This window comes from Saccopteryx leptura, chromosome 5, assembly GCF_036850995.1.
Source record: "Saccopteryx leptura isolate mSacLep1 chromosome 5, mSacLep1_pri_phased_curated, whole genome shotgun sequence".
NCBI lineage: Eukaryota > Metazoa > Chordata > Mammalia > Chiroptera > Emballonuridae > Saccopteryx > Saccopteryx leptura.
Window position 1 is genome coordinate 70,309,405 of NC_089507.1, and position 12,668 is coordinate 70,322,072.

Genomic DNA, 12,668 nt, shown 5'->3' on the forward strand with positions numbered 1-12,668 from the left:
ATATGTGGGGGAAACTAATGGAAGATAAGGGTTATTTTAGTAAGGCTTGTTTATGCACCCTCATGTCAATGCTCACTCTCCATCTCTCGTGATGAGTCCCTCTTCCATTATTGGAACAGGAGAGGACACCTTCACAAAAGGAAATTTAGGCCTTACTTTTGGGCAGATAAAAGGATGGCAGAGAACTCTTCCTGCATCTCTTAATTCTATATTGCCTTCAGCTCAAGGTAGTCCTCATCCCAAAGTGGCATATTCTAATCCCCTTCAAGAGACGTATAACGTTTATGTGTCCCTCAGGTGGTTTCTTATGCATAATTGCAATTGTGCCACAGGGTTCATGAACAGCCAACATTTCTTGGTCACCTTTTATGTGCCAGCATAAAAGCATTACTGCTAAATGCTTAAATGTATTGTCTCATGAAATCACCTAAAACACAGAAGCTAGGTATTATTCATATCCTCATTTCAGAAATGTGGACCTTTGGATTCATCAAGTTTAAAAGTACTTTTTTGAATGCAAATGATTGATACCTGTTGATTTTTAATGCATTGGAATTCACATTAATGCATTTAGAAGTTCTTTGTGGTTTTTTGTTTTGTTTTGTTTTTTTATATTTTTCTGAAGTGAGAAGTGGAGAGGCAGACAGATGGACTCTTGCATGCGCCCAACCAGAATTCACCTGGCAAGCCCACCAGAGGGTGATGTTCTGCCCATCTGGGCCATTGCGTCATTGCAACCGGAGCCATTCTAGCACCTGAGGCAGAGGCCATGGAGCCATCCTTGGTACCTGGGCCAACTCCGCTCCAATGGAGCCTTGGCTATGGGAGGGGAAGAGAGAGATAGAGAGAAAGGAGAGAGGGGAAGGGTAGAGAAGCAGATGAGCACCTCTCCTATGTGCCCTGGCCAGGAATCATACCCGGGACTTCCACATGCCAGGCTTTTGCTCTACTACTGAGCCTACCAGCCAGGGTGCTCAGTAGTATTTAGAAGTTTTAACTCTCCAGATTTCATAAGGTGTGCTGTTCTTTTATTTTTTTTCCATTTCTTTGTTCTTATTATACTCTAAATATAATAAGATACTTTCACTAGTTTGCCTAGGTCACGCACTAATGGAAGAGGAGGGATTTGAATCTATACTTGTTTATATCCCAACCCTAAGTTTATATACCAACTCACTGTACCATGTAGGCTATGCAACCAGGACAATCCCATGGCTATAGGGTGATTCTTTCTACCTACCACTTCTAGCTATTTGACCTAAGGCAAGTTATTTAACTTGGCTGAGTCTCAATTTTTCTCATCAGTAAGAATATTGATGCCTAACTTAAAGGTTGTTTAGAAGATTCAGTGAGAGGAATTACACAATTTATCTTGTACAGTCCATAGCAAATAGGGTACAACAAATATTAGTTACTTTTTCTTTCTTACTTTTTTCCTGTTTTTTAAAATTAGGAAAGTTATATTTTTTTATTGAGGTATAATTGACATACATTAGGTAGTGTCAGGTGTACCACATGACAATTTAATATTTGTATACACTGCAAAATAATTACCACTGTAAGTCTAGTTAACATCTATCACCATACATAATTAACAGAAATTTTTTCTTATAATGAGAACTTTTAATATTAATTCTCTTAGCACAGGAGTCAGGAACCTATGGCTCGTGAGCCAGATGTGGCTCTTTTGATGGCTGCATCTGGCTCGCAGACAAATCTTTAATAAAAAAAATAATGTTAAAAATATAAAACAGGTCCTGGCTGGTTGGCTCAGTGGTAGAGCGTTGGCCTGTCGTGCAGGAGTCCCGGGTTCAATTCCTGGCCAGAGCACACAGGAGAAGCGCCCATCTGCTACTCTACCCCTCCCCCTCTCCTTCCTCTCTGTCTCTCTCTTCCACTCCCGCAGTCAAAGCTCCATTGGAGCAAAGTTAGCCCGGGCATTGAGGACGGCTCTATGGCCTCTGCCTCAGGCGCTAGAATGGCTCTGGATGCAACAGAGCAACACCCCAGATGGGCAGAGCATCGCCCCCTGGTGGGCATGCTGGGTGGATCCCGGTCAGGCGCATGCAGGAGTCTGTCTGACTGCCTCCCCGTTTTCAACTTCAGAAAAATATATATATATATATATATATATATATATATATATTTTTTTTTTTTTTTTTTTTTTTGAAACCTCAGTCTTCTGCATCCCAGGTCAACACTCTGTCCACTGCACCACTGCCTGTTTTATATATATATAAAACACTCATGTATTACAATCCATTCATTTCCTACTGCTCATGTTTATGGTTGTGGGTGGCTGGAGCCAATCACAGCTGTCCTCCAGGACAACACCAAGTTTTTATTGGATAATGTGTAACGTACATGGGTCGTTGAATGGCTCTCACGGAATTACATTTTAAAATATGTGGTGTTCATGGCTCTCTCAGCCAAAAAGTTTCCCGACCCCTATCTTAGCATCTTTCAAATGTGCAATACAGTATTATGAACTCTAGTCATGATGTTGTACATTACATCCCCATGACTTATTTATTTTATAACTGAAAGTTAGTTCCTTTAGACTTCCTTCACCCATTTTACTCCCAACTCCTGGCAACCACCAATCTATTCTTGTTATCTATGAGCTTTTTCTTCTTAAGAGTCCTCATATAAGTGAGACCATACACTATTTGTCTTTTTATTTTTAGTGAGAGAGACAGAGAGAAAGAGAGAGGGACAGATAGGGATAGACAAATAGGAAGAGAGAGATGAGAAGCATCAATTCTTCGTTGTGGCACCTTAGTTGTTCATTGATTGCTTTCTCATATGTGCCTTGACATGGGGGCTACAGCCGAGCCAGTGACTCTTTGCTCAAGCCAGCAACCTTAGGTTTCAAGCCAGCGACCTTTGGGCTCAAGCCAGCAACCATGGAGTCATGTTTATGATCCCATGCTCAAGCCAGTGACCCCACGCTCCAGCTGGTGAACCTGTGCTCTAGCCATGAGCCTGTGGTTTTTTGTTTTTGTTTTTTGTTTTGTTTTTACAGAGACAGAGAGAGAGAGAGTCAGAGAGAGGGATAAACAGGGACAGATAGACAGGAATGGAGAGAGATAAGAAGCATCAATCATCAGTTTTTCATTGTGGCACTTTAGTTGTTCATTGATTGCTTTCTCATATGTGCCTTGACCATGGGGCTACAGCAGACCAAGTAACCCCTTGCTCAAGCCAGTGACCTTGGGTCCTAGCTGATGAACTTTGCTCAAGCCAGATGAGCCCACGCTCAAGCTGGTGACCTCAGGGTCTTGAACCTGGGTCCTCCACATCCCAGTCCGACGCTCTACCCACTGTGCCACCGCCTGGTCAAGCAACCTCAGGGTTTCAAACCTGGGTCTTCAGCATCCCAGGTCAACACTCTATCCAGTGCACCACTGCCTGATCAGGCAATCTTTGTCTGACTTATTTCACTTAGCATAATGCTCTCAAAGTGAATCCATGCAAATAAGTGGTTTTTCTTAATTGCTGAAATATTTGAATAATTTCCTTAGAGTATTGATTTGGTCTGAAGTCTCTCTGGGTTACAATCAAAGTGTCAGCAGGGATGTATTTACATTGGTCTGGAATATAAAGGCTGTGTGGAACTCAGCACTCAATGCATTTGCTGTGGTGAACTATGAGTTCTCACACACCTTCTTGAGCGTTTGACATTTTGCAGTGTGCTCTCAAAAATTCTTTTCAGTGATAGAAATAACTTAGAAGAGTTCAAAATAAAAATTAAATATAACAATATAAAAATCTGAAATATGTTGCATTTCTCTGGGAAAATAATTAAGCATTAGAAGAACTCTATTTTTGACCTGATATTCATTATCCATCTCTGGTCAAATTCAACATAAAATGTTGTTGGTTTTTTCCTCCATGGAGTCATTCCACAAGTATTTATCAAGTGCCTACAATGTTCCCAACAGAGAGGTATAGAGCAGTGAACAAACGTAAGACCCTGCTTTCATGGGATTTATATTCTTAAGGGAAGAAGGGAAAATGAACATTAAACACACAAATATATAGTTATGTAGTATAGATAGGGATAAGGGGTGTGAAGAAAAGTGAGTTAAGATAAGGAGACATGATCCAGAAGAATGATCCAAAAACAAGCTATTCCCAGTGGTGTGCTCAGCAACAATATGGGTCTGGATAGGGATGAACAATGGGGAGATGAGATCCAAGAAGTGGTTATGGAGAATATGGGAGCTGTAGGGCTTGTGAGCCATGGTAAGAATCAGTCTATTATTGAGAGAGACAGCAAACTCCTGAAGGGTTTGATCTGACTTATATTTTTAAAAAAATCACTCTGGCTGCTCTTGGAGAACAGACTTCTGGGGGCAAAGGTGCAATCTGGGACTCCCATGAGGTGCTGTTGTAATTTTCCAGGACAAGAATGATGGTGACTTGCCCTGGCCGGTTGGCTCAGTGGTAGAGCGTCGGCCTGGCGTGCAGAAGTCCCGGGTTCGATTCCCGGCCGGGGCACATAGGAGAAGCCCCTATCTGCTTCTCCACCCCTCCCCCTCTCCTTCCTCTCTGTCTCTCTCTTCCCCTCCCGCAGCCGAGGCTCCATTGGAGCAAAGATGGCCAGGGCGCTGGGGATGGCTCCTTGGCCTCTGCCCCAGGCGCTAGAGTGGCTCTGGTCGCAACAGAGCGACGCCCCGGAGGGGCAGAGCATCGCCCCCTGGTGGGCAGAGCGTCGCCCCCTGGTGGGCGAGCCGGGTGGATCCCAGTCGGGCACATGCGGGAGTCTGTCTGACTGTCTCTCCCCGTTTCTAGCTTCAGAAAAATAAAAAAATTAAAAAAAAAGAGAGAATGATGGTGACTTGGCTGCTAGGCTGGTGACCATGGGGAGGGGAGAAGTGGTTGGATTCTGGATAAGCTCTGAAGGTAGATGCTTTAGGATCTGATGGATTGAAGGGTGTAAAAGAAAAAAAGGAGTCAAGGATGACTCTAGGATTTTTGGCCTGAGCACCTGAAAAAACATGGCTGCCCTTTATTTGGAATGAGAAGAAGAGTACATGTGGGAAGGGACTTTTGAAGGTAATGTTGACCATCCCCTTGCCTTTAATCAGAATACTTTAACCTCTTTTATCCCTGTTTTATTCTTTAAAGATTTTTAGAATTAGGCTGGTAGTATCTACTTGAATTTGCTATTCCAAATGTGTGTGTAATTCTGAATTTCTCTTCTTTATTTTTATAGATGGCCAAGTGTTTTCATGGGGAAAGAACAGCCATGGGCAGCTGGGTCTGGGGAAAGAGACCCCCTCCCAGGTGAGCCCACAGAGAGTGAGGTCCCTGGAGGGGATCCCCCTGGCTCAGGTGGCTGCAGGAGGGGCCCACAGCTTTGCCCTATCTCTCTCTGGAACTTCATTTGGCTGGGGAAGCAACAGTGCAGGGCAGCTGGCCCTCAGTGGGAATAATGTCCCAGGTAAGGAGATAGTCTTGGTCCTGCAGTAAATTGTTACTTCTTTCCGGTTGGAAGACCAACTCCAGAAAGGGCAGTCTCAAAGGTTAGAACAGTGGTTCCCAAACTTTATGGCACATTAGAATCACGTGGGGGCTATATTAATTTTTGATTGTTGCTGTAACAAATTACCACAAACTTGGTGGCTTAAAGCAACCCTGATTTATTATCTTATTGTTCTGGTGGTCTGAAGTCTAATGTGGGTCTCACTGGGTTAAAATCAAGATGTCAGCAGGGCTCTGTACCTTTCTGGAGGCGCTGGGGAAGAAGCCATTTTCTTGCCTTTTCCAACTTCTAGAGACCACCTGCGTTCTTTCACTCACAGCCCCCTTTCTTTTTCAAGGCCATCATTGCTGATTAAATTTTTCTCAAGTCACATTATTGTGACATTGACTCTTCTACCTCCCTATTCTTCAGTTAAAGGGTGCTTGTGATCTCCCTGTTTTAAGGTCAGCTGATTAGCAACTTTAATTCCATCTACTTCCTTAACTCCCCTCTGAAACGTTCCCTCACATATTCACAGGCTTGGGAAAAGAACATGGACATCTTTAGGAGGCCATTATTCTGTTTACCACAAGAAAATTTAGAGATCCCAGTGTCCAGGTTGGACCCTAATTAAATCAGAATGTCTGGGAATGGAAGCCAGGTATCAATCATTAACAAAGATCCCACAAAGTGATTCCGACATGCAGCAGTTGGGGAACCACTGGATTAGAAGCCTGCTAGCAGTAGGGGTAACAACCAGGTCCCCTGGAAACCTTTAAACAAAACTCACTATAAAGTCTTCCCCATGGGCCCTGTCCTTCTCTGTTCAATTTTTGATATTCAGCTAGCATATATTTAGCACCTGTTAAGTACTAATACTGAGCACTTATATCTAATTTCATTTAACTCTGTCAACAAAGTAGGTTCTTTTATTTTCTCAATTATTATTACATATTTGCAGAATACATTCTGTGTGGTAGAAATGAATGCAACATGATGACACTATGATTATGATGAATGTCTTAATGCTTAGTTTTCTAGGGCAATAGACTCAGGTATTCCAGAATGTTAAATTGTTTCCAGAAATAAAAGCTAAATGACTGCTTTTTTTCTTTCCAAAGCAAGACTTTCCCTTGTTTTCTAATATCTCTGATTATTTATTCACTTCTAAAAATTATGTTAATGAATCATGCCAATAAAAAATTAAAAATCATAAAAATATAAAAACTCATGATATCTGAGTCTGCTTCTTATACTCTGGCAATTCTGCTACCTTTCAATAGTGCAGAGCTACAAGCCTCGTTCAGTTGGAGAGCTGAAGCGTCTAGATGTGATTTACATCAGCTGTGGTTATGAACACACGGCAGTGCTTACTCAGGTAATCTGAAATTTCTTGCTATTTTTAAAAATCTCAGACAAATGTTACCAAAAGGTGAAGTTATTGATTTTTGTTGAAATCAAGATGTAGATCAATATCTCAACATATCCATAAAGTATACAAATATTTAAGAGGAGAAGTTAATGCAATAATATAAGCCATGAAATTTTTTAGATCCTTTAACAAAAGCTAATTTCAACTTTAAGATATATCCTTTTTTTTTTTTTTTTTACAGAGACAGAGAGAGAGTTAGAGAGAGGGATAGATAGGGACAGACAGACAGGAATGGAGAGATGAGAAGCATCAATCATCAGTTTTTCGCTGCAACACCTTAGTTGTTCATTGATTGCTTTCTCATATGTGCCTTGACCACGGGCCTTCAGCAGACCGAGTAACCCCTGTCTCATGCCAGCGACCTTGGGTCCAAGCTGGTGAGCTTTGCTCAAACCAGATGAGCCCGCATTCAAGCTGGTGATCTTGGGGTCTCGAGACTGGGTCCTCGGCATCCCAGTCCGACGCTTTATCCACTGTGCCACCGCCTGGTCAGGCAAGATATATTCTTAGATACCTAATAAATTAGATTAATAGAGGAGTCAATCCTTTAAACAATTATTTATAATGTGGTTCTACAGATAAAAATTATTATAGAAGCACAAAATATTTAAAAAGTTTCAATAACCCACATCACACACTAAAACATACTTTGTTCCACTTCTTGCTTGGTACATATATATGCTGGCTTCCTGAATGGTTTCCTCCTCTTTCTCTACTGGCCATATAGTATATTCCATTGTGATGGATTTTCTTCATAGCCATAAGAAGTAGATTTAAAAATTGTTGGTTGAAATGTTTATTTAAAGATTAAAAATCTAAAATAGCTTTTCATTATTTGTTTAAAAACATGTTTAGACTATATTATTCTTAGCTGACAAGAGAAAGCAAGAATTTTTTTAGTAAAGAATCATCTTTTGGCCCTGGCCGGTTGGCTCAGCGGTAGAGCGTCGGCCTAGCGTGCGGAGGACCCGGGTTCGATTCCCGGCCAGGGCACATAGGAGAAGCGCCCATTTGCTTCTCCACCCCTCCGCCGCGCCTTCCTCTCTGTCTCTCTCTTCCCCTCCCGCAGCCGGGGCTCCATTGGAGCAAAGATGGCCCGGGCGCTGGGGATGGCTCTGTGGCCTCTGCCCCAGGCGCTAGAGTGGCTCTGGTCGCAACATGGCGACGCCCAGGAGGGTCGCAACATGGCGACGCCCAGAATGGGCAGAGCATCACCCCCTGGTGGGCAGAGCGTCGCCCCATGGTGGGCGTGCCGGGTGGATCCCGGTCGGGCGCATGCGAGAGTCTGTCTGACTGTCTCTCCCTGTTTCCAGCTTCAGAAAAATGCAAAAACAAAAGAAAAAAAAAAAAAAAAAGAATCATCTTTTGAAGATATCTTGAGCCTGACCAAGCATTGACACAGTAGATAGAGCGTTGGGCTGAGATGCTAAGGACCTAGGTTTGAAACCCTAAGGTTGCCAGCTTGAGCACGGGCTTATCGGCTTGAGCATGAGCTCACCAGCTTGAGCACAGGGTCGCTGGCTTGAGCAAAGGGTCACTGGCTTAGCTAAAGACCCCCAGTTAAGGCACATATGAGAAAGCAATAAATGAACAACTAAGGTGCTGCAACAAAAAATTGATGCTTCTCATCTCTCTCCTTGTCTGTCTGTTCCTTTCTTTCTCTCTCTCTCTCTCTCTTTCTCTCTCTCTCTCTCTCTCATCACACACACATACACACTAAGAAAAAACAAAGACACCTTGAGATGAAAAAGAAAACACAATGACCCAAAATTTATGGGACACAAAGAAATTCTAAGAGGGAAATTCATAGCAATACAAGCCTACTTCAAGAAAGAAAAATCTCAAATAAGCAATCTAACCCTCTTATAAGAATTAGAAAAAAAAAAACAAAAAAACAAAACCCAAAGTGAGTACAATAAAATAGTAAAGATAAGAGCAGAAATAAATGAAATAGATACTAAAAAAACATAGAAAAGATCAATGAAATCAAAATATCAATGAAATCAAGAGCTGGTTCTCTGACAGGTAAAAAAGATAAAAAGTAAAACTGATAAACTTTTAGCCAGACTCATTAAGAAAAAGAGGGCTCAAATAAATAAACTCATAAATAAAAAAGAAGTGATAAATGACACAACAGAAATACAAAGGATTATAAGAAAATACTATGAACAATTATATGCCAACAAGTTGGACAACCTGGAAGAAATGGATAAAGTCCTAACCATAAAATCTTTCAAGACTGATTCAAGAAGAACAGACCAATAACAACTAATGAAATCAAATCAGTTATCAAAAACTTCCAACAAGGCCCTGGCTGGTTTTTCAGTGGCTAGAGTGTCGGCCCAATGTGTGGACGTCCCAGGTTCAATTTCCAATTGGGGACAAGGAAAAGTGACTTTAGCTTCTCCACCCTCACTCTTCCCCTTCTCTCTGCCTTCCCCTCCCACAGCCAGTGACTCGATTGCTTCAAATGTGGTCCTGGGTGCTGAGCATAGCTCAGTCAGAATGCAACTCAGGTGCTAAAAATAAGTCAGTACTCAAGCATTGGCCCCAGATAGGGTTCCTGAGTGGGTCCCAATAGGGGCACATGTGAGATTGTACCTCAGTGTCTTCCCTCCTCTCACCTAAAAAAAAAAAAAAATCCCAACAAACAAAAGTCCTGGATCAAATGCTTTCACAGGTGCATTTTACCAAACATTCCAAGAATTAATACCTATACTTCTCAAACAATAAAAATTTAAAGAGGAGAAAAGTTTAGTATTATCTGGATACCAAAGCTAGACACACACACACATACACAATATTATGGGCCAGTATCCCTGATGAATATATATAGATGCAAATATCCTTAACAAAATATTAGCAAACCAAATTCAGCAATACATTATAAAAATCATATAACATGATCACGTGGGATTTATTACTGAGATGCCAGTTTGGTTCAATATCCACAATTCAATTAATATGATACACTACATATACAAAATGCAGGCTAAAAACCATAGAATCATATCAATAGATACAGAAAAAGAATTTGAAAACATCCAACATTCATTTATGATAAAAACTCTCAGCAAAGTGGAAATAGAAGGAATATACCTCAACCTAATAAAGATAGTATATGACGAATCCATAGCTAACATACTCAATGGTGAAAAGCTGAGAACTTTTTCTTTAAGATCAGAAACAAACAGGGATGCCCACTTTCACCTCTCTTATTCAACATAGTATTGGAAGTCCTAGCCACAGCAATCAAACAAGAAAAAGAAATAAAAGGTATCCAAATTAGAAAAGAAGTACAACTGTCATTTGCAGATAACATGATACTATACTGCACACAAAAATTAGGGGATATTTCAAAATGAATATGAAGTGATTCATAATTTTTGTGAGTAATATATATATAGAAAGATTCCTAAAGATGCCACCAAAAAACTATTAGAGCCTGACCGGGCGGTGGCACAGTGGATAGATCATCAGACGGGGATGTGAAGGACCCAAGTTCGAGACCCTGAGGTCGCCAGCTTGAGCGCAGGCTCATCTGGTTTGAGCAAAGCTCACCAGCTTGGACCCAAGGTCACTGGCTTGAGCAAGGGGTTACTCAGTCTGCTGCAGCCCCACGGTCAAGGCACATATGAGAAAGCAATCAATGAACAACTAAGGTGTCACAACAAAAAACTAATGATTGATGCTTCTCATCTCTCTCCATTCCTGTCCCTATCTATACCTCTCTCTGACTCTCTCTGTCACTGTAAAAAAAACACACACAAAAAAACTATTAGAACTGATAAATGAATTTAATAAATAAGCAGGATATGTAATTAATATTCAGAAATTGGTTGCATTTTTATACACTAATAATGAACAATAACAAAGAGAAATTAAAAAAAAACAATTATGTTTACAATTGCATTAAAAAAATATAGGAATAAATTTAACCAAAGGGTAAAAAACCTGTACTCAGAAAATTAAGACATTGAAGAAAGAAATTGAAGAATATACAAATAAATGAAGGATACACAGTGCCAATAGATAAGAAAAGTTAATATCAATAAAAGGTCCATACTAGCCAAGGCAATCTACAGATTGAATGCAATCCCTACCAAAATACCAATGGCATTTTTACAGAACTAGAACAAATTATCCTAAAATTTATGTAGCACCACAAAAGACTTCAAATAGCCAAAATATTCTTGAGAAAGAAGAAAGTTGGAGGTATCATGTTACCTGATATAAAACTATACATGGATATAGTAATCAAAACTGCATGATACTGGCATAAAAACAGATACATAATTTAATGGAACAGAATAGAAAGCCCAGAAATAAACCCATAACTATTCTTGGCTGGATAGCTCAGTTGGTTGGAACATCATCCTGAAGCGCAGAGGTTGCTGATTCAATTCCCAGTCAGGGCACATACAAGAACAGCTAATATTCTTATCTTTCTCCCTCTCCCTTTCTCACTAAAATCAATCAATAAATTCTTTTCTGAAAAGAAATACATCCATGCCTATATATTCAATTAATCTATGATGAAGGAGGCAAGAATGTACAATGGAGTAAAAATAGTCACTTCAATAAATGGTGTTGGGGAAACTGGACAGATATATGCAAAAAAATGAAACTAGACCACTTTCTTATATTATACAAAAATAAACACAAGTGGATTAAAGTCTTAACTGTAAGACTTGAAACCATAAAATTCCCAGAAGAATAAATGGATAGTAAACTCTTTGACATAGCTCTTAATGATATTTTTATATATATTCTCAGACAAAGGAAACAAAAGAAAAAATAAACAAATGGGACTACATCAAACTAAAAAATTTTTGCATAGAAAAAACAAAACAAAAAAATATCCCATCAGCAAAATGAAAAGACAACCTACTGAATGGAAGAAATTTGCCAAGGATACATTTGATAAAGGCACTAATTAACCCCCCTCAAAATAAATATGTATATTTCAGTAAGAGAGAGAGAAAGTAAGAGGGACAGACAGGACAGACAGACAGGAAGGGAAAGAGATAAGAAGCATCAACTCGTCGTGGCACCTTAGTTCATTGATTGCTTTTTCACACATGCCTTGACAAGGGTAGGGCTCCAGCCGAGCCAGTGACCTCTTGCTTAAACCAGTGATCCCTTGTTCAGGCCAGCAATCTTAGGCTTCAAGCCAGCACCTTTGGGCTCAAGCCAGCGACCACGGGGTCATATCTATGATCCCACGCTCAAGCCAGTGACCATGCACTCAAGCCAGTGACCTCGAAGTTTCAAATCTGGGTCCTCAGTATCCCAGGTTAATGCTCTGTGCACTGTGCCAATGCCATATATATATATATATATTCTTTTTTTGTGACAGACAGAGACAGAGAGACAGAGAGAGGGACAGGCAGACAGATGAGAAGCATTAGTTCTTATTGCAGCTCTTTGTTGCAGCTCCTTAGTTGTTCATTGATTGCTTTCTCATATATACCTTGTCCAGGGGGCTACAGCAGAGTGAGTGACCCCTTGCTCAAGCCAGTGACCTTTGGGCTCAAGCCAGTGACCATGGGGTCATGTCTATGATCCCATGCTCAAGCCAGTGACCCCATACCCAAGCTGGTGAGCCTGCGCTCAAGTCGGATGAGCCTGCGCTTAAGCCGGATGAGCTCATGCTCAAGCCAGCGACCTCGGGGTTTTGAACCTGGGTCCTCTGTGTCCCAGTCCAACATTCTATCCATTGCATCACCACCTGGTCAGGCCCAAAATATATTTTTAAGAAGTCAT

General features: G+C 40.9%; 2 protein-coding genes across 3 annotated transcripts in view; both read left to right on the forward strand.

Moving 5' to 3' along the window:
• The window catches only part of HERC3 (HECT and RLD domain containing E3 ubiquitin protein ligase 3), an 809,237-nt gene that overhangs the window by 386,766 nt on the left and 409,803 nt on the right, over positions 1-12,668 (forward strand). The gene's annotated exons all lie outside the window — the stretch shown is intronic.
• The window catches only part of HERC6 (HECT and RLD domain containing E3 ubiquitin protein ligase family member 6), an 89,870-nt gene that overhangs the window by 15,423 nt on the left and 61,779 nt on the right, over positions 1-12,668 (forward strand). For both annotated transcript variants that reach the window (XM_066385436.1, XM_066385437.1), the window contains exons 4-5: positions 5,222-5,449; positions 6,754-6,848. In XM_066385436.1, coding sequence (XP_066241533.1) covers positions 5,222-5,449; positions 6,754-6,848 — 323 coding nt within the window. The remainder of the gene's footprint in view (positions 1-5,221; positions 5,450-6,753; positions 6,849-12,668) is intronic.